The 25212-nt window shown below is 53.8% G+C and overlaps 6 protein-coding genes and 2 non-coding genes across 8 annotated transcripts; 3 read left to right on the top strand and 5 right to left on the bottom strand.

Moving 5' to 3' along the window:
* Positions 1 to 502: 502 nt before the first annotated feature.
* HD553DRAFT_314661 (hemolysin-III related-domain-containing protein) lies at positions 503 to 4202 on the bottom strand. Its single transcript, XM_046180379.1, has 11 exons — positions 2246 to 4202; positions 2107 to 2180; positions 1989 to 2044; positions 1823 to 1920; positions 1684 to 1751; positions 1591 to 1605; positions 1478 to 1517; positions 1293 to 1404; positions 1111 to 1213; positions 915 to 1027; positions 503 to 830 (listed from the first exon to the last, which is right to left on the bottom strand). Exons 1-11 carry the CDS (start codon positions 4009 to 4011, stop codon positions 612 to 614), a joined length of 2664 nt encoding a protein of 887 aa, XP_046035256.1. The 5' UTR covers positions 4012 to 4202; the 3' UTR covers positions 503 to 611.
* A 1156-nt stretch (positions 4203 to 5358) lies between these two features.
* Positions 5359 to 8064, bottom strand: HD553DRAFT_71614 (histidine phosphatase superfamily). The gene is made up of 10 exons (XM_046184439.1): positions 7859 to 8064; positions 7759 to 7787; positions 7656 to 7664; positions 7392 to 7554; positions 7150 to 7296; positions 6786 to 7059; positions 6526 to 6705; positions 6320 to 6435; positions 5809 to 6238; positions 5359 to 5728 (listed from the first exon to the last, which is right to left on the bottom strand). The coding sequence occupies exons 1-10, from the start codon at positions 7918 to 7920 to the stop codon at positions 5675 to 5677; spliced, it is 1464 nt and encodes a 487-aa protein (XP_046035255.1). The 5' UTR covers positions 7921 to 8064; the 3' UTR covers positions 5359 to 5674.
* A 567-nt stretch (positions 8065 to 8631) lies between these two features.
* HD553DRAFT_t73 lies at positions 8632 to 8722 on the bottom strand. Its single transcript has one exon. It is a non-coding gene; the product is annotated as a tRNA-Trp (tRNA).
* A 45-nt stretch (positions 8723 to 8767) lies between these two features.
* On the bottom strand, positions 8768 to 8854 carry HD553DRAFT_t72. The gene has a single exon. It is a non-coding gene; the product is annotated as a tRNA-Trp (tRNA).
* Positions 8855 to 12921: 4067 nt separating this feature from the next.
* HD553DRAFT_298140 (topoisomerase II-associated protein PAT1) lies at positions 12922 to 16469 on the top strand. Its single transcript, XM_046178572.1, has 10 exons — positions 12922 to 13154; positions 13251 to 13427; positions 13507 to 14241; positions 14310 to 14627; positions 14695 to 15115; positions 15181 to 15538; positions 15600 to 15724; positions 15784 to 16057; positions 16123 to 16218; positions 16283 to 16469. The coding sequence occupies exons 1-10, from the start codon at positions 12953 to 12955 to the stop codon at positions 16307 to 16309; spliced, it is 2733 nt and encodes a 910-aa protein (XP_046035254.1). The 5' UTR covers positions 12922 to 12952; the 3' UTR covers positions 16310 to 16469.
* Positions 16470 to 16527: 58 nt separating this feature from the next.
* HD553DRAFT_71472 (uncharacterized protein) lies at positions 16528 to 17962 on the top strand. The gene is made up of 3 exons (XM_046184438.1): positions 16528 to 16729; positions 16807 to 17520; positions 17762 to 17962. The coding sequence occupies exons 1-3, from the start codon at positions 16581 to 16583 to the stop codon at positions 17775 to 17777; spliced, it is 879 nt and encodes a 292-aa protein (XP_046035253.1). The 5' UTR covers positions 16528 to 16580; the 3' UTR covers positions 17778 to 17962.
* A 1189-nt stretch (positions 17963 to 19151) lies between these two features.
* On the top strand, positions 19152 to 22260 carry HD553DRAFT_343739 (fungal-specific transcription factor domain-containing protein; the record flags this gene model as incomplete). Its single annotated transcript, XM_046182904.1, has 9 exons — positions 19152 to 19304; positions 19382 to 19419; positions 19487 to 19602; positions 19665 to 20600; positions 20677 to 20855; positions 20922 to 21227; positions 21293 to 21556; positions 21613 to 22173; positions 22234 to 22260. 9 exons carry the CDS (start codon positions 19152 to 19154, stop codon positions 22258 to 22260), a joined length of 2580 nt encoding a protein of 859 aa, XP_046035252.1.
* A 363-nt stretch (positions 22261 to 22623) lies between these two features.
* Positions 22624 to 25136, bottom strand: HD553DRAFT_71268 (NAD-aldehyde dehydrogenase). Its single transcript, XM_046184436.1, has 10 exons — positions 24936 to 25136; positions 24321 to 24873; positions 23945 to 24250; positions 23464 to 23881; positions 23312 to 23402; positions 23198 to 23250; positions 23108 to 23123; positions 22990 to 23037; positions 22886 to 22928; positions 22624 to 22818 (listed from the first exon to the last, which is right to left on the bottom strand). Exons 1-10 carry the CDS (start codon positions 24983 to 24985, stop codon positions 22744 to 22746), a joined length of 1653 nt encoding a protein of 550 aa, XP_046035251.1. The 5' UTR covers positions 24986 to 25136; the 3' UTR covers positions 22624 to 22743.
* Between the last annotated feature and the right edge of the window lie 76 nt (positions 25137 to 25212).

Below are 25212 nucleotides of genomic sequence, written 5' to 3'. Positions count from 1 at the left end.
CCGACCCGCATCCCGTTTGATCCAGCCAGCCAACCGATATCCCGAGACCGTCCTCTGCTTGATAGCGCTCCGCACGCACCTGTCGATTTTGTCTTCTTGCCTGGACTAGAATCTAAACGAGAAGGGTGGGGTGGAGAGAGGGCAGAAGGATGTTCGAGGACGACCTCTTTCGTCAATGGACTTCTGCTTGAACCCCGCCCACACGTCGGCTGGCTCGTCCGGGAGCGGTTTCCCGCGAGCAAGTGTGGTTGCCTGGCTCACAACTCGGCGCGTCAGAGTCCTGGACCAGGAAAGCGCGAAAAGGCTCGAGAGAGTGCGCTTGTTTTCCGCAACCCGTTCGTTCATTCCGCCAAAAGAAATCGCCAAGCGGAAGCGCAAAAGGTCGCGCTTAAACCAATTCTGTCAATCATTTCAAATCCTGCTGACCCGGGTGTCGTGTTTCACCTTTCAGCTATTGTCTTGAACGACCTGCGTGATGATTCCGCATACCATTCCGTGCGACTGGCGCGACTGGTCGAATCCGAGCCATGCTATTTGCTATGCTAATATGCTAATTGCTACATCATGATGCCACCATTCGCACGTCCAACTTCAAAATCCATCATGTAGCGTCATCCCACGCGGTACTCCATCTGATGCTGAAGTTGCGGATGCCCGTGATGATACAGCCCGGCGGGCAACATCCACTCTCCCCATCCTCTCAAGTACGAGCTCATAGGTGCCCCAACTCCAGTGTCGAGAGAACAAGCCATGCCGTGCCGACTCTCGAAGATGACAAGGCTGCCGGTATAGTGCCAGTAAATCCCAAATAGGATCGACAGATGCCAGATCTGATCACCCCTCGAAACAGTATCGCGTCAGCTTTTTCTGACCGAATCCATCCATTGCAATGAAATCCAAGATAATCGACTGACCTGATGGCTGTGCCCGAAACAATCGAACCGGCCGGGCCATCGACTTTCCGGGTAATGCGTCGCGTAAAAAGTCAACCCCACGATGTACGCCGCGCATGACGGTGCGACCGGAGCTGGTCACAACGAAGCCATATTCAGATAGCAAATCCTACCTCCACAGGAGCAACAGGAGCAACGGAATCCAGATGACACTCACCGGCGAACTTGATCATCGTCCACAACCCGTGCTGGATTGCCAGGTGTGTCAGAGGCGCCAAGGCCGTCAGACAAATGGCCAAAAAGAAGGCAATTCTCAGGTTCTGCACCATGACAGAGTTCAGATACGTAGCCCTCGTGAGCAATGTGCGTTACGTTCACGATGCTCAGGGTTAAACCGACCTTGTTTTTCGGCTCATTGAACACCGGTTGAAAGGGAGCGATCGAACCCGCGATCGCCGCAGCCAGTGTGGTCAGCGTATAAGCGAGTAGTGTTCGGCCTTGACAGTAGAACCTGTCAAAGAACAGCAAAACAATGAGCCGAGATCTCATAGACAAGGCTATTGTGCTGGGAAGCAGGTATTTACCCGTTGTAGTAGACCGTATGGATTGAACACGATATAAGCCCTGCAGGACATTTCCAAGAAGAGCTTCAGATACCATTCAGACGCATCAAGTACGACGGCAGGAATCGGCTTACAAGATATTCCTACATCTGCGATTACACAACATTATCGTGATCACGATCAGCTCTTTTTCCATTTATAGTAATGCAGCATCAGCCGCCACTCACAGTCGACACAGGCTCCCCATTCGAAGATCCTTCTCCTGGCGCAACCCGCGAGCGTATGCCACGAAGCGCTGCGCATACCGGGTCATGGTTTCCCAATCAGCTGGATCCAGCTGGCGTCGCATCAAAACTGCAAACTCACCTGGAAATGAGACATGCCGAAGCGCTCGCAAGGAAAGCGAGCATCGTCAAGATATCCAGCGGCGCAGGATCCGAAAAGGGTGGATTGAACAGAGTGTACTAAGGGAGAGCACATGTGGTTGAAATTAGGATATGGTATTCACTCGAACTGGAGAGGCAGAACTTACGGGAATGAAGAATGCGGCGAGAAGGACCGAGGGAATGAAATGCGAGTGGATGTTTACTGGATGAAGCCAGATCAACGTGTGATCTCTCACCTCTGATGGTGGTCTTCGTCCTACTCACTGGTCTCGTTATGCCAGCGGAAAGCGCTCGCGATCAATCTCAGCGGACCCGTCTTGGCATCAAGCGGAATGAACCTGTCCATGGCGGTGTTTGTTCAGTATCTGCTTCGACCTAAAAGAGATTGAACACGAAGTCTCACCTGTATCCGCCAGTGACGTATTCGTTATTCCGCATCCACCAAGGGAGGTCATCGAAGACGATCAACTTGGTCCCGTTCTCGCTCTTTTGCAAAGCTTCATGAACGGTCGGACCGACGTCCAGGGTAGCGACCTCTTCGATTTCCACTTCAAGCTCTTCTCCTTCCTCCTCTTCTCCCACCTCCAAGTTTAATGCGTTGTCAATACTTTTACCCGCTCTGCCTCCAGCTCGACCGTCCTCGTCCTCCCCCTCCGAATCGGTCAAGACGACCTTCCAAATCGTCCCATCATCCCGACTCTTCGTCCTCCTCATCTCCGCACCTGGTCCCATTCCCGGTCCCGTGGTCATCCCCTTGCGCTCGCCAAGCGCACTCAGACTGACGCTCCTCGCCCGCCTCAACTCCCTGACCTCCCGCTTGACGGCGTAGCTCTGTTGTCGCCTCATGGCCGCCGCAGGGGTCTTGTTCGGGAACAAGTATTCCGGCTCTTCCTCGATCTCTGACTCGCGGTCGGGCTTGGAAGGCGGAAAGTGAGAAGGGTTGTACAGCCGTTTAATCATGTTCTTCGGGGACAGGTTGGATTTCGCCGAAGCTTGTTCTCCTTCGGATCTGGTCTTATTGGCGTATGAAGAAGACGAAGAAGAGGTGGACTTGTAGCTCTGACTCCGTCTGATCATGCCCAACCCCGATCTCGACTTGGTGCTGGAACTTGGCGCAGTCCACGTCGGATAATCCTCTTCGTCCTCATCGTCATCGTAATCCTCCCATCCCAACTTTTCCCAGCCGGACCAGTCTTCCGAAGGCAAAAGGTTCTTGACGAGCCCCATCACTCGTCGCCTGTTTTCTGCGCTCAACCTGGATGCCAATCCCGTTGGCGTCACAGGAGTTGGAGGGGGCGATGCAGCTCGGTCCTGGTCGAGGCCAGCAAAGACTTCCGAATGATGGTGGTACGGAAAGCCAGTACCGATCAATCCTGGTAGATGATCATGCAATACCCCCAACCTCTGCGGTAACCCTTGTAAGAATCCCGGTACATTGACGTTCCCCGCCTGAGCTAGGTTCGTGAACGACGACATCGATGCCATCGAAGCCCTCGAAGGTAGGCTAGGGAGTCCGAATGGGATGATAGAGGGGATGGCGGGGAGGGAAGATATGACGTCTTCTCTAATTGCGGAGAGATGGGCTAAGAGCGCTTCGGGTGAAGGAAGTTGAGGGGTAGGTAAGGATCCCGATAAGCTCCTCCTGAGGGCTTTGCCACGACGTCTCAGTGTCGAGCTCGTCGATGTAGATGTCGATCCGAGCGTCCCCGCGTTCTCGCTCTCCGGGTATAGTCCGAGGGCAGCAGCATCTAGGTGTTCGGGTTGACAACCATCTGATCGAGCCGGGGTATCGAAGTACGACCCCGACCCGGACCGCGCTCGAGCTTCCGCAGCTTGTCTCCCCTTGATTCGTTCCATGACGATCATCTCCGCCTCTCCCAAATACCCTAGCAACGCGTCCCTCAGGGAAGCCAAGGCCGGGTATTGGAGGTCCATCCCGTGAAGATAGGCAGATAGAGAATCTTGCCTGCTCCGATTTCGGTTCGAAGCATTTTCATGTGTATGTGCAGGTCCGTTTATGGACGAAGAAGAAGCCGAGTTCGATTCTAAACCGATTCCTACGGCCGATGACACCGGTGGTATATCCAGCTCTTCTTCATCGTCCGAGATGTAGTTCGTCCTTATAGGCTGTTCTGACCTTGTCGATCGGAACGCCGGACGTTCCGCCATCGTCCAAGATCGGTCCCCGGGTATGTTGATCTAGAATTCGAGAGATTCGATCGCGAACGTGCCGGGAGCTGCGGGATTTTGAACGAGAGTGAGATGATCGATCGATCAGTCTCCAGGATATACGAGAATGTGGCAAGAGTCTATGGTGTCGCTGTGGGTGGTCTATGAGATGGCTTGCCCCCCATATCGATGTTGTTGTTGCTAATCGTCGATATGGTGCACGAGTGCGAGTGATCTTTGTCGCTCGAAAGTCATTCCCGCATCGCTTACCGCCGGGGACAGTTGCTTCGGAAGTAAATTGGTCATGGGGATATCTTGATTGCTTCCGGTGGTCGGTCGTCAAGGCGGCCGAAGGAATATGACGATCGACGACAAGCGTTGCATGGCGTGCAGGTGTGGACTTGACATGACGAAGGCGAACTCATTTTTGTAGGATGTATATCCCAAAACCTTCAAATCAACAGCCAAGTCGCGCCGAATGGTCGTTACCAACTGGTTCATCGCCCAGAGGATGTCATTGTTGTTTTCGGTGATCGACGAATCGTAGCTCTGCAAGCTGACGAGCAGTCGGGTGTCCTGCTGGACGATAGCGGGGAGGATAACGGCTTGAGCAGACATGTTGTGGATTTTTCGGGTTTGAGGGTATGTGAAGAGGTTTGGGTGTTGACGTGTTGTTGGTGGTTCGCAAAGAGAAGTTCGGGTGTTGGATGTTCGTAGAGAGAATTTCGTGCGTTGGCGTTCGCAACAGATGTCGTGAATGGAAAAACCTGGTGATGTCGAGCTTGATCACTGGCACTCTGGAGGTTCTCTGCTCATTGATGCTCATTTCTTCTACTCGAGAAGTCGTCTATCGCACAGGGGCTTCCAGATGCTACAAGATTGTGCTGTCATCCCCCGCCCCATCTTTGCCCACTCCTCAGTCGCTACTCCAATCCAACGGCCTTCTCACGGGCTTCTCCTCTGTTCTCGACGAGTCCAGGTCGGGTTCGACGGACTTTGGGGCGAGTGACGTGGCGAATGGGTTGCTTTGATGAAGATATCGCCAGCTCCAGCATGGGTTGCGGCGTACGACAGCTATGACCTCTTCAGGCCAACTCTAGAGTATCTAGGCCAATCATCAACGGTTCTCCGGGCGGTCGTCATGGCCACAGCATACTCCTACTCCACCTGGAGGTGCCCTTGGTCACGGCGATGTAATGGCCGCTACCGATGATTGGGGTATCAAGGTCGAGGTTACGCCTGAGAGTCTCCACGACGACTTGATCAACGTGAATTGTTGCAAAGATGTCAAGGTTGTAGTTGGACACGCCATTAGTTGAGGAAATTTCCTGGCAACCAAATCATCAGAGCGGATGGCCAAAGTGTTGACTGGGTGACTGAGCCATGTACGAGCAGATCGGCATGCAACCCGATCGTAGATCACGACGCAAACGCCTCAAGACCACAGGTCGAAAGTACAGGTCGATCGCTTTCGGGTCCGATCGAGACCTGATCCCGCATATCGTCCGACTTTGTCGAATCGCATCATCTATACCGATACACCTTTATAGTTTACGTTCATGTGGCCGCTTGTACACCGCCTTCGGGGTCGGTCCGCCAGTCGTCGATACATCAATTTCCCACGAACTATCGTATTTTCCTGTCTGTCCCTTTTGCATGTCCTTTAGATCTCGACACCTCCCTTCCTCCCATCGCTCGGCTCCTCCATCTCGTAGCTCTGTGTCACCCGAAAGTCAAGTCAAGGTGAGCTTACCAGTTGGGACGGGACGGGTGCAGATGCGGGAAAGCAGAACTCACGGTGTCACCAGCGTACGACGTCTCCCTTTCCGGCCTCTTGCCTCCAACATATCCCGACCCAGATCCTCTCCCCTTCTTGTTGCCCCAGAGACCGAGCGCGGCAAACAAGATCCCTGCGACGACGATCCCGACCAGAGCGCCGATCACACCAGCGACGACGGGGCTGACGTGTTGCCTTCCCGACGTGCTGGTGATGCTCGCATAGTCCGACGAGGACGACGATCCGTCAGAGCCGAGCAATTCACACCCTCGACTGTTCGTGTTCCCGCATCGAGTGCACCATGTGGACAGCTCGGAGATTCCGTGGGGTTTGAGTGTGTCGATAAAGGTCTGGAGGGGGATCTCGGTCTCGTCGCGGCCGAACAGGGGGACGGGGTTGAATGGATTGTCGGCTCCGATGTTGTCGTCGGTCTTGGCGCTACCGTTTCGGCTGTCAAATTCGGTCGCAATGCAGTCAGCTCTCCAGGTAATAATCGCCTCATCGATGCTCGTCTTGCGACTTGACACTTACAAGTTCATCGACACGGTCATCCCGTCCGTCCCGTTCCTGACTTCGATGGCAAGGGCCGAAGCGTAGCTGACCATCCCGTCGATCCCAGATTGGGTCATGTTGAACAATGACAAGAACTGCGGCAAGACAATGACATTCCGTTCAGCCCTCGCGTTCTTCCATCGCGTGACCAGGTTGTCCCTCTTCCATTGCATGTCGACACTCACCGGCTTGTACGCAATCCCGATGTATTGCAACTTCAAGGGCATGCTCTCGTTGGCGATCTGTTGCAGTGCGTCGAGGATGGGCGGGATGATGGTCTGCCCGGCAATGTTCCCGATCCCGTCCACGTCTGGGTCGGTGAAGATGGCTTGTTCGTGGTAGTCGGCTAGGTATCGACTGTTTCTCTGTGCGTCGCATCGGGCAGCGATTCGATCAGCGGAAGAAATAGCAGAGACCTCGACCTGGGCCTCAACCTGGAACCCACCATGATGTAATCCGACTTGCCCCCATCGGACACGACATCCCTAAACGTCGCATTGTGAATGTTCTGCACGTTCATGTAATCGAAGACGTTGTACATGTTCTCCAACGTCACCGCCCTCCCGTCCAACAACGAGACGAGCGAGTCGAGGTATTCCTTTTGCTCGGCAGCCTTGGCTTGAAAGGCGGAGGATTTGTAGACTTCGTTGGTTCGGGTGACGAATGCTGGGCAGGAGGTGAAGCCTTCAAGGGCGATCTCTTCGTCGGCTTCGACGGTGCTGAGCGTTGACGAAGGGTTAATGAGAGCATGGGTGATCAGCTCGGGCGTGGTTAGGTGCGTTGAATCACTCGGGGATTTGTGTACTTACGTGACGGGAACGTAAATATATCCTCCCAACGGTGAAGCGATGGGAGTGCCGTTCGCCAACATCGCCGTCCCGGCAGCCAGATTGGCAGGGAAGAACCCTTGAGCGAAAGAGAGCGCCGAGTCGACAATGACCTGGCCTTCCGATGCACTACGACGAGCGGGGGTTCGAAAAACACCGAGTATCATCTATGTCAGCGAATAGCAGACTTTGAAGCAGACTCGAGAGGGACCTTCGGGACTGACTCGGCCATGAAATCCACCTCGGACAAGTTGATCAACGGCCAATCGACACCGGCTACGGCGCTCGAACTGTCGTTGACCAGGTATTTCTCGCGGAATTGGATGCCGGATTGGTAGGTCTGAGCGGAGCCTAGCGGGGTGATCGTGGTGTCCGAGGCGGCGTAGGCTGTGGGGTCAACGACGGATGTCAAAGGGTGTGGATAAGGGAGAGGGGGAGGTCTGGATCAGTACGAGGGTGACTTTGAGGGAACGAGAAGATGTGCGTACATTTGGGATCTACGTCCAGGTTGGAGGAGACGAGCGACAGAGTTTATGATGTCAGCTTGCTTCTTTCCCGGTCGTCTTTCGACCTCTCTGTTCGGTGGCTCACCTTGATAGTATCCGCTTCGATCACCATGCCTGAGTATCGTGCACAACAACATTAGCTTAGCGTCCTCTTCCCGAACGTCTTCCAAAGCTCTTGAACTCGCCTGGTGATAATGACCGCACCAATGACCTTGGATCCGTTTGTCGGGTTGATATCGTAAGACATTCTCGAGAGCTCTTCGTGGTTCCTTGTATTATATCGATCGAGAGTGCTTTACAGCTTTATACTGTATGATTATGATTATGAGCGTCTCGTTCGAGTCTGGTCGGTGGTCGAAATGAAGGATGAAAGAGGAATTGGAAGGAGATGTTCAACTTTGCTCACGTAAACTCTCTCCAGGCTGCCCCCGGTCTTATCTCGTCGCGACAACGTCGGCATATCCGAGACCTCCACCCCAAGATAGATGATAGCAGGGTCGCGTCAGGGGCCATCGTCGAGTCCAAGCTCGAAAAGCCATCTCCGGGAAACCGCAAAGGTCGCCGAGCAAAGGTGAAACGGTTTCGATGCAGGAACACCACCGTTTCGATTGCTGCGATTCGTGGGTCTTCTCTATTACGGTTCATTGTGGTCGAAGTCTTGCGGTACGGGCGGTTATTGCACCTGTCGACGTAGGGGTTTCGCTGTTGGAACAGACATTCAAAACTCGAACAGCTACGCGCGATATGACCGGGCCGTCCGACCGATCGGATCGGAGATCTTGATCTAACTCATCTTGCAAGCTAGGGCGAAGGGCGACGAGGTCGAATCTCGCTCAGTGTCATGCAAAGACCGCAAGTGCTCGTGCTAGCCCACTCGAATCTCTCCATCGGCGTTCGATTATGGGTCAACGCGCTGACCGCAGGCACAGAGCGACGCCAAAAAGGAACAAAAAGGTCGTGACCCCTGCCCGGATTGAACGGACGACCGCACGATAACAAAGACTTGGTGGTTGGAATCGTATATTCTACCACTGAACTTCGAGCAAGCCAAACCCAGACGCCGCCACATACAGGAAAAAAGACAAAAATTCACATGATCTCAGCCCGGATTGAACGGACGACCGCACGATGACACTGTTAACCAGTTGGAATCGTATATTCTACCACTGAACTATGAGACCTTCGATGTTTGACACCACAACAGATACAATACATTACACTGTACTACCATACCCGCCCGAGCGACCGGATGATGATTTTCAGCGCAAGTTAGCGCGCGGAAAATAATCATCCGGTGCACGATGATCATCGCAGCACAGGTTGTGGACACGATGCCGACGCCGTCAATTTACGCACCCGAATGGGTCGTTCATATCATCCGCAAGTCCACACTTTCAAATAGGATGGACAAGTCTTGGTCGTCTTGACGATCGAGACGTATCTCCAAACGTCCCGTTCACGAGTTTCAGGAAGCGCCGCTATGTGCGCGCGTTGCAACACGTGAACCATCGATACGAACGTAGAGTTTTGGCCGCCCTCCGTATCAGGTAGCCTGCCAACTGGCTCACACCGACAAACTATAAGGCCTCTCATATGAGCGATACTGCTGGGTCTGTTTTCCAGGCGACGCTCGACATTCACCCAAGGGCCCGCGCTTGCGCGCGCCACCTGATCTCGGAATGTACGTGTACGGTTTGTCAGCTTCGGACCCCAATATTCAATGCGCCCTCGACACTGCTATGAACCGGCGCGCTCTATCCTCCTCGGAACAAGTGATCGCGACTTGGGATGGGAGAGGGGGAGGGGCGACGCCGCGCGGGGATGACGTTGGCGAGCAGAACGACGCCTGTGCTATATCCATCATCGGTCATAAAGGTAAGCGCAGTAACCGAAGAATCCCATACCCCATGTTTGTGGCGATCGGCCCGACTCGTTCAGGGACCCAAGAGACGACCACGCTCGCTGGATAGTCTGATCCGAGTACACACTTGACGGCGCGAACGACATCGGAACGACCGCCATACAGGATGGAATGGTCTGGTCGGTCTTTCGTGGCATGGCTTTTGGGGATTGTCGACCAGTTCGTCCTCGCCTACTCACGCTTATGACTGATGGACCCTTGCGGTGTCGTAGCACCTGTCGAGACCGTATCGAGGAAGAGGGTATCGAGCAAGGAGATATCGGACAAGGCGACGTCTGCTTTGAAGCGCAAGAAGGATGACGACGAAGTGAAGCAGAGTCCGAAACGAAAGAAATCGAGTGAGAAGGGGAAGGGGAAATCGAGCGGGAAGGAGAACGTCGAGATCATCGACCTGACGTGATATTTTAGTCCCCGATGGTATGTCTACCCTTTTCCCGCTATACAGCGCACGCACTACATTCCAGCTTACTGATGCCTCCAGAAAATCAATGTCAGCTTGTAACGGCTCGGAAGCCATATATTCGTGGATCATGAAACGATAACGGTCTTATTATGCGCCCGCGCGCACAGGCAATGTCAACTTTGGGCACATGCGGTATCACTTGACCCGCGATTCCACCCGATCGAGCGGCTTTCCAATCGTTTCCCACACCTCGGACGGTAACTCCTACCCCTTCTCTCCTTTTCTACATTTCGAACTACGCGAGACGATGCGCCGCGAGCCGGATTGCAATATGTGACAGCGGCGTGGGAGAACATATTGATCGACCGCCATGTAGCTCACCGTCGTACCGTCGACAAACGCGACAACCAAATGAGCACAAGGTCCTTTGCCTTGTCACTCTTCTTCCCGCTCACCTGCTTCCCACCGCCGTCCAGATATACAAGACCGCGCCACACAATAACAAGTCGATAGGGAACGCCAGTTGAATAACGATCCTGCACTTCAGCAACACATAGCACGTAATGCCGACCCACAAAGACTATCAGCCTCGAACTCGATTCCTACTCAGGCGCTTAGAACGGCCAAAGAACGGTTGACCGCCGAAACATAAGCGTAGCTCGCATTCGACTACGAAAAGAGCCGACGGTCTTTGGACTTTTCGCTCTCCTTCTCGCCTACTTGCTTCCCGCAGCCGATAAAGCTTATAAGAATCTGCGATGCGACAGAAATCGATAGTGACCGCTCTGACCGACAATCCTGCATATCAGGAACACGTAGCATCCCACGCAACGCCAACTCACAAGGAGTCTCAGCCTTGGTTTCAACCCGTCATTCGACCCTGAGCTTCACCCCACTCGAGCCGAACACTCCTGAACGGCCTCCTCCGCCTGATCCCGACTTAATTTACAACTTGCTGTTGCTCTGGGGAATCATAGAAGGACCGGATCTCGACTCTCATCATGTTCGGAGGACCACGAGGCACGTAACCCTAATGTTCGTGCCGCTGTCGACAGGAGATGAACCAGCTCCATTGCTTTCAATCCTGATCTCTGTCCAGTTAACGAGCGGGATCGGGAGGCTAATAGATCGGCTTGAGCGATTTCCTTAGGACACACCTCTCAACGTTTCGATCCTGAGGGATGCGCAATTGCGAATTTCTTGACCTTCCCTCCGCAACATCGACCTCTCTGTTTCATACAACACAGCCTCACCTGTAGGCTCTCGATGATTCCAAGCCGTCATCATAGCAGTGCCGGGAGCAGTGGCTGCTACAGCCAGCCGACCGGGGAGCCTGGGGTCATAGTCAAACTGCGCTCCTGTGAATGCGTCTTGTCCGTTCTGTTTGATCACCGACCAAGAGGTAGAAAGATATACGGTTGTGGCTGCGTGGTGCTGATGGGATAAATCGAGTTGATCGTAGGGGATTCGCGCACGCAAGTCCAGCACCCCGATGATTTGTAGAAACACGTGGAGGCGCGTGATTTATACACTAAAGTAAGCATTGACAGCCCTGGAAAATTCTGGAAATTGGCATTTAGGGCTCCCTCCTGGATAACGTCGCCCAGAAGTCTACCGACTGATCTCCTGGAACATCTCCTGATCTGACGATAATGCAGGTCGCTTATCGAGACTACTTGTAGTATCGACTGTATCCGGAGAACTAGATGGTCAAAGAGCAGAAGGGCAGCGCGACGGGTTAAGGTCAGAGTCACGAACCGAAACAACAAAAATCTCGACGGGAGGGCAAACCTGAATAATCGAACGTCGTCGTAAGCGCGGTCGGGCCGCGATTTGAAGGGTGCGATCAGCGGTAAACCTGATCGATATCCACGCCGAGATCTGTACACTCTATGCACTCCAGTCTATGTCCTCCGCCTCGTTGCGAACATTATCGCCTGGCTTGAGACGCATCAGGCAAAGAACGATCGTCGGCTTGCCCACGGGCTCGGTCGCATTTGCCACAACGATACCGTCAAGAGCGCTTTTCTATGATGTACATTTCACTGCCCTCTTGACGTTGATCTATCGAGCTCTCAATCCTTATCGCCTGGTGACTGGCAGCGATTTCACTAGGCGTTAATGTCCCCTCAATGTCGCTAGTGATCAGCCACATAAATGCGCTTGTACGGCTTGGTATTCTGATGATCGCCCGGTTCTACTTGAGTATGTCCCAGTTATAGACCTCCAGAACGAGCAATACCTCTTCTCGCAGGAACGCAAAGTCTGGTCTCGGCAGAGCGTACGACCGAACTGGGTTGAGAAGTCAAGCTAGGACTGGTGGGGTGAAAATGGACAGCCACCTCAAGCTGTACCTCACTGTGTGAAATCAAGCTCGCCGAGCATTTGATCTTCAAACCTTGCGATTTCGAATAGCCTTTTCAAGCGCAGTCTTCTCAGTTGCCGCCTCGAACATCTTTCTGTTCTGCTAAGCTATCGCATGCTCCGTGACCTGATTTGCTTCATTTAGTGATTGTTTTTCCTTTCTCTGCCTCAGTCACTACTACGCGCTTGAGGGCTGCGTCTTGCCTATAAAATGGCATCGAGTCGACTTATCCTTTTCGAGTGCATGCCCAAAGCGCTCGAGATTCAATCAATTCGACGAGATCGCTTAGCTCAAGCTCGCGAACCGAACACGGAACCTCAAACACGGTTACCACTGTTCGGGGCAATAGTTGCCAAGAGACTAACCGTTCAGATGCGCTGATCCCAAAGCAAGTTCGAAGTTTGCCGTTCGAATCACGCGGTTGACGAATCTGAAACCAGATCCCACTCGTTCAGACCCGAGACTCGTCGCGTGCCATCGATCCCACCTCATCCGATCAACTCTTGACATCGAACAAACATCCCCTTTCCGACCTGTTGGACCAGCTTCTACACCTCAGCCACGACATCGAGCCAGTCACGACAACCAACATGTCCTTCTTCGGCTTTGATGCCACCCTGCCCGAAAGGCGACGGGGTCTCGATGACGACCTGGACGCCTTTGGCGACAAGGCCGGAGCCGAAGACATCGCCGTCTACACCTGGGGGACCGAGGATTACGATGGACTAGGGGATCAGTTGCAGGAGCAAGGAGATGATGCCAATGACATGACCTTTGGAGGCGGTGATATTGGTAAGTTTGGCGGACGTCGTTGCTTCAAATCAGTCAGATCGACTTGTGGGTGCTCATCTCTCTATCCTGATCGATCGGGTTGAATCGTCTTCGCAGGCACCGACTTCAAGTTTGCTCAGCAGACCGCCCAATACGCTGGGATGGACAGCCGAGGATACCAACAGAATCAAGCTCCCACTTCGTATGGATCCAAGTCGAAACTCAAGCCTACCAAGCCTGCGTCGGATCTGTTTGCCAGTACCGAAGCCGACTTTTTCGGTGCGCCCAAGAAGTGTAAGTTCGAGGTCGAGGTCGAGGGCGATACGAGATCCAGAGCTATTCAACCAACATCTCATCAACCTTTCCCTCGTAGCCTCTCGTCTTCGTCAAAAGGAAACCTCTAGCAGGAACGTCCCTACGACATCGTCTTTCCACTCGAGCGGAAACTCGACCCCGACGAACAGCACCTTGAACGTCATTGCTCAACAGGCTACGAACCCGGCTCCTGCGTACAAGACCCTGGAGGAGATCGAAGTGGAAGCCAGGGCCGCATATGCTCGTCCCAACTCTGGCTTTACGGCCTCTGGTGTCAACCAGGGCTCTTACAGTATGCAAGCCCCTGCCAGCGCCGGACAGCCCGGAGACAGGCCGATGACGTTGGAAGAGATTGAGAGGGAGATGATGAGCAACTTGACCAAGTCGGCTTCGCCCGCTCCCGTCCCCGCCACCTCGGCCAGGCAGATGCAACAGCCTCAACACGAGATGCCATCTGGCTTGCCTCAAGGCTATACTCAGCATCTCTACCAGGGTCAACCTCAGGCCCAAATTCAGAGCCCGATCGTCCCCCCCGCCAACGTTCAGCAACAAGCTCGACCCCCCGCGTCCGATCTGACCGGGATCGAACTGCTGCAAAAGCAACTCGGAAACCTTGCCATGTTCCCCCCGCTGGGATCAGCTGCTCCAGCCAAAGGACAGCCCAAGAGCGAAGAGCAAATGGACAGGGAGCTCGAGGCGAGGATCAGGGAGACCGAGATGGCCGAGATGAAGAGGATGAGGAAGGCCAACAAGATCGCTAGCATGTCGAGGTACAACGACGTCATGACCGGAGGTGTGTAGCTCGGCGTGCTCTGCGTGCGCGATGAAATGTGCAGCTAATTGAGTTGTGCACTTTCGCAGGCGACAAGGAATTCATCACCCGAATTCAGCTGTCGCAGCTCGTCACCCAAGACCCGTACACATCCGATTTCTACGCCCAAGTTCACAGCGCCATCACTCGAGCCCGTCTCGCTGCCGTTGGCCAACCCGTCGGACGAGGACCTGCGGACGGCCCGACCGTCTTGCAAGTCGGACCCGATGGACGAGGTCTGGGTGTCGGTGTCGTTAGGAGCACTGGTGGACCCAAGAGATTGAAGGAGACTGCAATGCAGAGGATGACGGTGCAGGTCAAGAGGATCGTCGAGAACGCTCAGAAGCGTGCTACGGCCGCTCCTTCTGGTTAGTCAGCTCACTAGGCATCGCAATAGGATGTCGCTGACTCACGTATGTTTGGACTCTGCCACAGCGACCCTTCAGGGAGCCCTCGGAAAGAACAAGTTTAGGTCATCGGCTACCGCACCCCGTCCCACGCTTGCTGTATCCGCCTCGTCCAAGAACCTGCAATCCTCGACCGCCTCGACCATCGCCAACCTGCTTCAGGGATCGGGAGGCTCGACTCGACCCAACGGCGACCGCAAGCAGCCCCTGACCGAGAAACAAGTCTTGTTCAGGTTGGAACAGCTTTACGAGTTGATCCTCGATCTCGAGCAGATGCGACGAGACCAGCCTCCTCCCGCCCCGACGGAAGCGCAAAAGGTCCACTTTGGCATGACCGACGAAGAGGCCGAGGAGAAGAGGATTCAGGCGGAGCAGTGGTCCAGCCAGTATGAAGGCGCCGTCGAGGCAATGTGGCAAGCTTTGCTCGTGCAAGAGCCTCTCGAAGTCAGGTGAGCGGCATTCGTTGCTGTTGACAAGCGGCGAGAAAGTGCTCATTCAATTTTTCGCCTCGCAGCGACCCTCACCCCTTCATCTCCCTGTTGAGCGTTCAAAAGGGGCACAAGCTCTTTGGCCGACTCATCCGGCACTTGTCCCACCAACAATGCTTGACCGTCCTCATCCTCTTGCTCGCCTGTTTCCCTCAACTCGATGTCGTCCGAAACGCTCCTATGCCGACGTTGGCCAGCTCGAGCATGCTCGGACCGTATGAACGGGCCAATCACAAGCGGTCCGAGGCGAGGACCGAGACGTTCTTGTCTTCGGTTATTCCCGTCGTCGTCCAGCTCGTCGGAAGGCTCGAGCTGAAGATGGTTGCGGGGATGGTCTCGTTGTGCAGTGAGAGATGGGAAGTTGCCAAGGTCTTGGCCACCAGGGTGAGTTAAGCAGCATCGGCTAGTTCGACATATCGTCTTACCGGATCGCTCGTCTTTATAGCCCGGTGTTGCCCTCTTTACCATCCTATTCTCCCGAGCCGAGATGCTCAAGCACATTGCTGCAGTTCCTGTACCAGAGGGACAACCCGCACCCATGGTGCCATCGCAAGCCGAACTGGATCAGTGGTGAGTAGCTCATTCTCTCCAGCCGAATAAGCAGGCTCTGATACACGCTTCGACCATAGGAACCTCGCCTCTGCAAACCTCCTTCGCAACCTCATTCCCAAACTCCCCTCGGTCTTCCCTTCGACCCAAGCCCAAGCCGCCGCCTTTGGGCCAGGTATCTACCTCTTGGGCGGAAACGGCCAAAACGCCGCGAGCGAGATCGGAAGCAAGGACGAAAAGGAAGGGATGCAGATGGACCTCAAGGACGGGGAGGTCTGGGGATTGATCGCTTCGTTCGGGTTGCAAGCTCCGCCTGATGAGCAGACTTTGCTCGTCAGCAGCCTGAGGGACAAGGTGAATTGGAGGTGGTCAACAATGGGGGATAATAGACGCTGATTGAGACTCCGGTCGTCATTTAGATCTTGCACACCGTGCACTCTGCTAAGAAGGGATGGGTCTCGACCCCTCGAGGAGAACTGCGTCTGAGAAATGTGAACCTGTTCTTGAACGGATTGGTGAGTTTGTTGAAACGACAGCGCAGTAAGGCGTTGAATTCTGACAAGCTTCTCATCGCTACAGGGCTTGTCTGCCGACATGATTGACTGAGAGGCAAACTGAGATGGCCAAGGCAAAAAACGAGCAAATAGCTGGAACGATGTAAACTGTATACAACGAAATATGATGAATACAAGACCTGAACTGGCTTATGTAATCACCTTCGGATACGGTTATCGACGAGTCTCACCTTCCACGTTGACACTTCCCCCTTTGATTCGCCTCTACTCGGACTACCTATCTATACCTCACTACTCCCCGTCAGACCTCACCTTTCTTCTCCAGGTCTCTCTCCGTAGAACCTCAACTCTACACCCCAACCATGACACTCAAACGTAAATCCAACGCCACCACCGCCGATCCTGATTCGGTCAAGAAACCTCGGCTCGACGCGGACGGGGAACGACCGATGACCGAAAAGGAGAAGCGCAAGGCGGCTAGGATGGTCAGGAATCGAACATCGGCACAGTTGTGAGTCTCGAATCCTATCCAACCAAACTCCCATATTCACCTGACTGACAGACCTCCTTTCTTCTGGACCGTTACAGGTCGAGGGATAAAAAGCGCGAGTACTTGGAGGGACTCGAGGCGACCATCGCTACACTTCAGGCCGAGAATAAGGATCTCAGGGATAGGATGATCGGTCAGAACACAAACTCGATCATGACTGGCGGGCATTACGCTCTACCGCTGTCGCCTGATCCAAGTTCGATCGCGATCCCCGCCAAGCGGGAGCTCGATGAGATTCCTCGTCAATTCTCTTCAAACGGCGATGACTCCGAAGACGAGGACGAGGATGATGGGGACAGCTCGATGGCTTTCGACCGAGAGCGATCCAAATCTATGATGTCTATCCGTCGTCCTAGTGTCCAGGCCTCGCCTCACCCTATCCAGCCTGCCCCGGTATCGGCCCAACACGCACAAGCGCTCGTGACCCTGACTACCGAGAACGCCTCGCTCAAGAACCGCCTGGCCAAGTTGGAAAAGGTCGTCCAAGTCTTGCTTGGCATGAACGGTGGTATCGCACCCGCGGCTACCGATTCGACCGCAAATCTGGACGTCCTCAGGCTACTCGGACCTGATGTACCACAGGCTCCTGTCAACCTTGATAACAACTTTGGCACGCTCAATCCCTCGACCTACTTGCCACCGCAAGTTTCGCCGACCGATATCAGTCCCGGTCTACCCGCCAGTCAGGCATCTTCCATGTCTCAACCCCTTCCCACCGACCTCTTATCTACCGGTCCCGCCCTTACCTTCCCGCCGACGCCGACCCCAGCTTCTCTCCCCAGTTTCCCTATTACCGAGAACCAAGATCACGCTCGTCATCCAGCAGCGATGACGACGAATTTCGAGTGCCAAAACACTCGAGGCTCGGCCCTGCAGCGGGCGTGTTTCTCCTCCCTTGCGCCAATGGCCAAGAAGGAGGCTCGGGAACGGAAAATCACTATGAAGGAGATAAAGCTCAAGGTCGGGAATGGTTTGAAGAAGGTGCTGGAATGGCGCACGAGGTGCCTAATGGAGGAACAACAACATCAGGGATGGGAGGGTCGGACGATGTCTTTGGGAGCTACGACCATGATTTCCAGCGCCGCCTAGAGGAACAACTCGATTTCGATCTCGACCTCGGTCTTAGCCTTCAAAGCAACTCGAAGCTCGACTTCAACTTTGGAGGCGAATTGGACACATCCATGACTACGACTACGACCAACTCTGGTCCCACCACGGAGCACACCTGTATCCCCGGTCTCGGCCTCGAAGGGATGGACGAGAGAGCTTCCGAGCTCAACTTGTCCCTCTTCGGGTTTGGGGTGGACGAGTTTGGCATGACGACGATAAGCGATCCTCTGGGATTGTTGTCGTCGGTCTGAAGGCGAAAGCGATGTGTAATGAAGCTTAATGAAATTGACGAATACGGTGAGTTCTGAGAAGTGTATTGATTATATGTTGCGAGGATCGGAGGAACTGACAAGGTTTATTTTCTTGTGCTTTGCAGTTCCGCGCACAATATACCCTTGGCCTTACGATGGCCCTTTCTTTTCCACAACCCGAATCATCGCCATCTTGACCTTTCCAACCAACACCGAATCGCTATCACGCCCACTCAGCAAACATCAGCCGGAACAGAAGAACCCACTTCCAACTGTTCTTCCCTACCCAGATCCCATCTCGAACCCGGACTTTCCTCGTCTTTCCGTCTCCTTTACTCCTTGCTTTGATAGTCATCTTCGCTGGTCCCCGCTCTCTCGCAAGAGGTTGAGCCGGATCGCAGAGTGTATATCTTTGCAGGGGTATGGAACGGGAGAAGAGCGATTCTACTGGGCGAGAGGTGTGATGTTGGTAGGAGAGGATGAGGGTGTGTCGTTTCTTCTTCCGGTTGATGAGCAGGAGATCGTGGGGCGATGCGTTTGTTGGAGGACGGAATTGCAGCTTGAAAAGCGTTTGGTTCCGTTGGGATGGCTAATAGCTGTAATAACGAAGAAGAGCCTCTAGGATAAACATATATAGACATATCCGACTGATTTTGCTATATTCCTGAACATGAGGTCGACAAATTGGCCGTCTGAAGCCGCTGGCGAACTCCTGAACCGTGACCGAGAACGCATAATTGATATTTCGCTTCGACGTGGAGTCCCCATGGACGGTCGGGCGGGCATCCGCTCGTTGCAGGATCGATGGGATGCTTATCGACCTAGATCGACCATATCGACCACAATCATATCCCATATCCCCAAACATGTCGAGCGCTACATTAGCGATAACGCTACATTCATAGCTAGAAGTACTTCTTGAGAGGTTCACTGGCAGCATAGTAACGATGATCCAGACCTTCTAGGCCATTGAACCTGCCTACTTTTCCGGACGAATGACCGACCATCAGCAAGGTGCCGCTATGAAAGATCAGAACGAGGCCACCTCGCAGGCAATCGAAGTTAATAACAATGATGCCGCGAACAACTCTATTCAGGGATCTGACGACAAGGAGGAATCAAAGGCGAAGAAAACCAGAAAAAGGACGGGCTGTTTCACTTGTCGGAGACGAAAGGTGAGTGGTTCGGGTAGACCCGAAATAGGGGTAACGGGAACACTGAAACCGACATCGTCTTGCACCTTGATTGGTAGAAAGCATGCGATGAACGTCATCCAGTTTGTGAGAGCTGGTGAGTCGTGACATCTGTTGTCACATTGGATCCGTAATAGCTGACGACCGATGACCACAACCTGTAGCGAACGGCTGGATATTCCTTGCGTCTACCCGAAAGTCGCCGGTCAAGTAAGGCCACGACCTGGAACCTTCGCGAAGAAACACCGAGAATTGGCCAAAGAGGGCAAGTCTACCTCGAGTAAGTCAAATACTTTGCCCTCTGTGCAGTCGCTCGAGCTAATCATGACCATTACCTTGTAGCGACACCTCAACCGAGTCGGCAAATATCCAGTGGCAGTAGCATTATGGAAGACACCGAGACGGTCTCTATCCCGCAAGAGGCTCGCACTCATCCATCTGAAACACCACCCGATATCTCAAACCGATCCCTTCCAACTTCCAATTCGTACCACGACCGGACTCGTATTCCAATCGGTAGTCTCGGACCGATCACCGTCGACGACTACACGCAAGGACCTTCTCCGTTGCACCCTCCTGGTCAGGGTCATATCGCCGGGACTACGACTCCGACCGCTCGATCCATTCGACAAGACTTCTTCTCGCCACACCCAGACAACAAACCTCTACTCGACCCGAACGCGCATATATCTTCTGCTTCGCATGGACCTCAGCGGCGTTTGTCGGAAAACAGCTTGGCGCCGTCTCACCATTCTTCCATACCCTCAGATCATCCTTCAAGACTAGGTCCCACCCTCGCTCCAAACCCAGGCCCACCTTCGTTCTTCTCGCACAACTCCAACTCCAACTCTCACTCGAATGGTAATATGTCGACCCCGTTGGATTATATGCAACCGACAGGGCATATGCTGGATCATCCTGGGATTGAGACGCCCGTCGCGCTCGATCAGACCTTGGTCGATTTCATCAAGACGATGGAACAGTCCGAGTCCGAGTGGGCGGATTTCATACTTTCTGCAGGGGATTCGCAGTACAGCTATGATCACGGCCACGATCACGGTCAGGGTCTTGGCCACAATCAAAACCACGATCACGCCATGGGTATTGGACACGGGCAAGGACAAGATGGACACTTACGTATGAGTAACGGTCAACACGGGACGCCTGCAGCAGTGACCAGTCAGAATGACGGGCATCGTCACGGACTTGTGGTGGCTGTTGGAGATGAGACAGGGAACGATCATCGATCCGGGATGGATATTGACTATCGCTCGAGCAGTCAGTGCAAGAGATACCCAGGCCTTCATGTGGCATGTGAAAATTGACTGATTTGTCGTTCTGGCTTAACGAGCAGACCATCTGCCACAGCAACTTTTGCCCAGCAACTCGAAAGGGACAGGTGAACCTTCTAATCAGGGTTCGATACCTCCTCACACATTGTCGAGTATCGCTTCACAGTCACACGTCACGTCGTCCTTGGCGGGGACGAGCCTGCCGAGCTGGATTTGGGCGCATGTGCCTGTTCTGATCGACGTGAGTTACAACTGTGCTACCAACCCGAATAGGGATCGCATATGCTAAGCTGGTTGCTGGCCTTAGTACTTTGTCAACGGATTTGGGCCCATCATCTCGGTCCTCGGAGCGCCCTCTAAACACTCGCTCACGCAATCACTACTCCCGCTCGCCGCGACGTCGCCATTGCTTCTACCAGCCCTGATCGGATGGTCGGCAAGCCATCTGGCGCGGATAGGAGAGCCGTACGCCTCGATCGCCAGGATCGCTACCGAGGTAACAGATCGCAGGGTGCAGTCGTTGTTGCAAGCGGGAGCCGCTTCGGATGCGACTCAGGGGGACGTCTCGCTAGAGGACAAGCTATGGATCGTCTTGATGCTGGGAGGTATCGAGGTGAGTAATTTGATGGCAAAGCGAGCCCCAGCTAGAGTTCTGACACTGAAATTGTTGTCACTCAGATCTGCAAGGGAAGCGTCAATAGATGGAAAGAGCTTCTCCCGAAAATCCGAAACCTGGTCACTCTTCTGCAAAGAAGCCGACCGGACTCTAGGTATTCTGATACGCAGATCTCGCTGGCACTCAACTGTATCTACCACGACGTCTCTTGGTCTTTGGCTTGCAAGGACGACCCGCAAGTACCGGTGGAAACGTATAGCCTGTTCATCCGGCAAGCGGGGTCCAAGCCGGATATTTACCTAGGTATCTGCGCACCGATCTATCAGGTAAGCGCTGCTGGGAAAGCTATCTGAAGATCGCGCCTGACGCTTCTCTTCTACAGATTCTCGCTCATATCACAGCCCTGGCAGCGAAAGCCACGTCAGTCCATGTCGTTGAGGACCAGGACGATCGGTTCGAGCAAATTTCGCGAGTCATCGAGGAAGCGCGAGGTCTTGGCCATAGAATTGACCTGCTCGAGGTTTCGTCCCGCACGTTATCCGAGATGGCTGCCTGGCAGGAAGACGAAAAGTCTTTCAACCCTCAACCGTTGATCAGCACCTTTCAGGCGTTCAAGTTTGCGGCCCACGCCTATCTCCGGCAGATCGTGTTTCGCATGCCGGCCGTCTCGCTCGACGCACAGCTTTCGGTCGCCAGGATGTTGACCACCATTTCAACAGTACTCGGTACGCCGAGTCAGTCCCAAATCCTTTTCCCCCTGTTCGTGGCTGGTGTCGACGCTATCAGGGAGGAAGATAGGGCGGTCGTCAAGTCGATCTTTGAAAAGTTACACACGATCACTGGGACCGGGAATATACAGAATATCTTCACGCTTCTCTTGAGCATATGGAAGGATAATGATAAGGGAACTCGATGGGTCGACTGGAGACAGATTGCTTCAGACGTAAGTCAAGATCGGGCGGACACTTGTTCTGAGCGAGACTGATGGTCTGGTTGTTTACAGTCGGAAGTTACAATATCCTTTGCCTAGATACTGAACAGCAGCAGGCACATTTGTACAAGAAGCATCACAACAATATGCATGAACGGCTAGTACCTGACCGAAGAACATCGAATCGGGAGCGTTCCAGCTTGTCGATCCGATCAAGCTCATGCTTGGGGACTTCACTGACCGGCCTGCAGCTGATGGCTTCGATAAGCGACAGATGCCAACGATCACTGTGAGTCGCCCCGAAGCCGGAAGCTGACCACTCTTCACATCGCCTACTATCATCGTCCTTGAGGCGGAATGATTAGTGATGAAGACGCATCTAAAGCGAAGGACAGGTAAGATGCGTCCTCGCAACCTTGTGGACAACTTATCTCGACCCAGACCAAGTCGGGCATCTCAACGAGCTGAGCAGCTCTATGCACCAAAAGATAGCATTCGATATACTGCTGATACAAGCTCAAACACACGTTACTCAACAGGAAACATGCACAAAAACGTCGTCATGGCATTAATACTCTGCGTTCACTCGAAGACGACTCCCTGGGCCATTCCGACCTCGTTCGACCAGTTGATGGTAGCGGTGTGCCATCGGCAGTACTAGAAGAAAACGCAACAATATCAGCTCAGCAAGCCGTTTGAGCTATGACCCGGAATTCGGAATCACCTGCTTCCAGCTGTCACCACCGGACTCTCGCCCGCTTCCAGTGCTGAGAACATGGCATAGCTTTCAATAACGATGATCTGGACAAGACCGCAATGTCGACTTGCCTCTTGTTGCCACCGAAACGTCCACCGATTTCGGCTCCGCTGGTCGATCTGTCATAAGGTAATCGATCGGTAGCTGAACGATAACAGTTGAACAGTCTCAGCGCTCGGAAGGGCCTACCCATTGACATTCACGACTGCAAAGAGGAAACTTGGGAACATCAATAACTGGACAGAACGGTCAGACCGGACAGTCAACATGGCCACTCACTTCCGCAATCGCTTCCCTCCGGTCCGATCCACTGGAAGACGTTGTTCATATCCCTACAAAGCAGGAGGACGTTGAATATCGGAACACCAACCGCACTGGAACCCTCAAGCTCACTGAGTGTAGAGAGCAGAAGACAATCCTTGGTCGACGCTGTTGTTGATCTCGATGGCCTCCTCCAGAGTCTCGAAGGTAGTGATGTGCAAGACTTGACCGCCAGGAAAGTCAATCTCAGGACTTCACGGGGAGCACCGCTGCCGTCAACTCACTTGGGGCAAAGGTCTCTTTTCGCACGATCTCGATTCCCTCGAATGTGTCGTATCGGATCATGGCAGGAATCACCCAGTTGCCTCCCTTGAGCTCGTCCTGGACCTCGGCCCACTTTTCACCTCCAAACAGGATCTTGCCACCCTCCTTCTTGGCTTGCTCGATGGCGTTCGAGTATCCCTCGAAAGCGAGCTTGGAGTGCAACGGCCCAATCAGGGTATCCTTCTTCTCAGGTGCGCCCATACGCTTGGTAGCCGAACCGAATGCCTTGACGAGCGAGGCAATAAAGGTATCGGCGATACTCGAGTGGACCAAGAGACGTCGAGTAGTAGTGCAACGTTGTCCAGCCGTTCCCAGAGCAGCAAACAGGATGCTTCGAAGAGCCAGGTCTTGGTTGGCATCGGGAAGGACGATGGCGGCCTACCACACGACGTAAATAAGTTGAACTTCCCGCGGGGTTGGAAAATGCAATAGAACACTTACGTTGTTGCCACCCAATTCAAGCAAAGACTGTTTGAATCTCATAGCACACTCGGCACCGACTAGCTTTCCCCTGGCCTCGCTCCCGGTAAAGGAGACCAGGTCGACCTCTTTGCTCTCAACCAAGGCGGCCCCGACACTTCCACCTCCAATCATCAAGCCACAAAGCGCGCCGGGGTAACCTTCTGCCTCTAGCACGCGAGTGATGATCTTGGTGGTGGCAAGCGCACAGAGAGGGGTAGTCTCCGAGGGCTTCCAGATGGAGGCGTTCCCGGTGATCAAGGCCAGGGAGAAGTTCCAACCAAAGACCTGCAACACAATCCGTTTCATCGGGCGTCAGCTCGGGCAACTCAGCAGGCAAGGAAGATCAGAGGCTCACAGCAATGGGGAAGTTGAAGGCAGAGATGACGCCAATCACGCCGAGAGGGTGACAGACTTCGGTCATAAAGTGCTTCTTCCTCTCGCTAGGAACGACAGTTCCGCCGATACTCCTAGACAGACCCACAGCGTAATCGGCAACATCGATAAATTCGACCACCTCGCCTCGACCTTCAGTGACGATCTTGCCCATTTCGAGGGTGATGAGCATGCCCAACTCGTCTACTTTGTCATCAATGGCGTTTCGAATGAGGCGCATCACTCGACCGCGCTCGGGCGCGGGAACGTTCCTCCATACCTTGGAGGCAGCCTTGGCAGCCTTCAATACGCGTTGAGTATCGGCATCTGAAGCTTGGATGATGGTGGCTAAGAGTTTACCGTTGGAAGGGTTGAACGATTGAACCTTCTCGCCGCTACCGAACCATTGTCCATCGTAAGCCCCGGCATTGGGGGTGGATGTCGAAATGTCGAGCGACGAGAGCAGGTCAGGGACCGAGAGGTTCTGGGCGATGGAAGGCATTGCGGAATGGTGTGGTAGTGTGTATTTGCGCTTGCTGGCAGGAGTCTTGGAATCAGAGATCAGAGATCAATCTTGCTTGTCTTACTCAGGACGTACCGGCTGATATTACCTTTATATACATTCTCGATCCCTTTGAATGTATCCATGTGACGAGATCACGGATTTCGAGGCTTTATCGGCGGCTCTATGAGAGGTTGAGGCGTAGCCGCTCGGGGCCAGATCGTATCGTCCCCTATGGCGCTATCGCTATCGCTTGCCCTTGCGAGGGCTGCAAGCGAAAGGCAGAAAGGCAGACTTCCATCTGCGTATTTGAGCCTGGACTCAACCTGCTTCGCACTCAGTGCATTGGGACTTTGACCACCAACCAGAAACA

This window comes from Filobasidium floriforme (genome assembly GCF_021052385.1).
Source record: "Filobasidium floriforme strain CBS 6241 chromosome Unknown HD553scaffold_16, whole genome shotgun sequence".
In the NCBI taxonomy this organism is placed as follows: Eukaryota; Fungi; Basidiomycota; class Tremellomycetes; order Filobasidiales; family Filobasidiaceae; genus Filobasidium; species Filobasidium floriforme.
The sequence above is the reverse complement of the archived record's forward strand: the minus strand, read 5'-3'. Positions and strand labels throughout refer to the sequence as shown.

Excerpts from the sequence above, each read along its gene's own strand:
- HD553DRAFT_71268 (XM_046184436.1), bottom strand. The coding sequence starts at position 24,985 with ATGGATACATTCAAAGGGATCGAGAATGTATATAAAGGTAATATCAGC. Across the intron at positions 24,874-24,935 it reads TATAAAGGTAATATCAGCCG|CAAGCGCAAATACACACTAC; the intron begins GTACGTCCTGAG and ends GACTCCTGCCAG. Across the intron at positions 22,929-22,989 it reads CGTTTCGGTGGCAACAAGAG|CACTGGAAGCGGGCGAGAGT; the intron begins GCAAGTCGACAT and ends CCATGTTCTCAG.
- HD553DRAFT_71614 (XM_046184439.1), bottom strand. The coding sequence starts at position 7,920 with ATGTCTTACGATATCAACCCGACAAACGGATCCAAGGTCATTGGTGCG. Across the intron at positions 7,788-7,858 it reads GGTGCGGTCATTATCACCAG|GCATGGTGATCGAAGCGGAT; the intron begins GCGAGTTCAAGA and ends CACGATACTCAG. Across the intron at positions 6,436-6,525 it reads TCGGGATTGCGTACAAGCCG|TTCTTGTCATTGTTCAACAT; the intron begins GTGAGTGTCGAC and ends GTCTTGCCGCAG.
- HD553DRAFT_298140 (XM_046178572.1), top strand. The coding sequence starts at position 12,953 with ATGTCCTTCTTCGGCTTTGATGCCACCCTGCCCGAAAGGCGACGGGGT. Across the intron at positions 14,628-14,694 it reads TGCTACGGCCGCTCCTTCTG|CGACCCTTCAGGGAGCCCTC; the intron begins GTTAGTCAGCTC and ends ACTCTGCCACAG. Across the intron at positions 16,219-16,282 it reads ACCTGTTCTTGAACGGATTG|GGCTTGTCTGCCGACATGAT; the intron begins GTGAGTTTGTTG and ends TCATCGCTACAG.
- HD553DRAFT_71472 (XM_046184438.1), top strand. The coding sequence starts at position 16,581 with ATGACACTCAAACGTAAATCCAACGCCACCACCGCCGATCCTGATTCG. Across the intron at positions 16,730-16,806 it reads AATCGAACATCGGCACAGTT|GTCGAGGGATAAAAAGCGCG; the intron begins GTGAGTCTCGAA and ends GGACCGTTACAG.
- HD553DRAFT_314661 (XM_046180379.1), bottom strand. The coding sequence starts at position 4,011 with ATGGCGGAACGTCCGGCGTTCCGATCGACAAGGTCAGAACAGCCTATA. Across the intron at positions 1,921-1,988 it reads TCGCCGCATTCTTCATTCCC|TACACTCTGTTCAATCCACC; the intron begins GTAAGTTCTGCC and ends GCTCTCCCTTAG. Across the intron at positions 1,405-1,477 it reads CATACGGTCTACTACAACGG|GTTCTACTGTCAAGGCCGAA; the intron begins GTAAATACCTGC and ends GTTCTTTGACAG.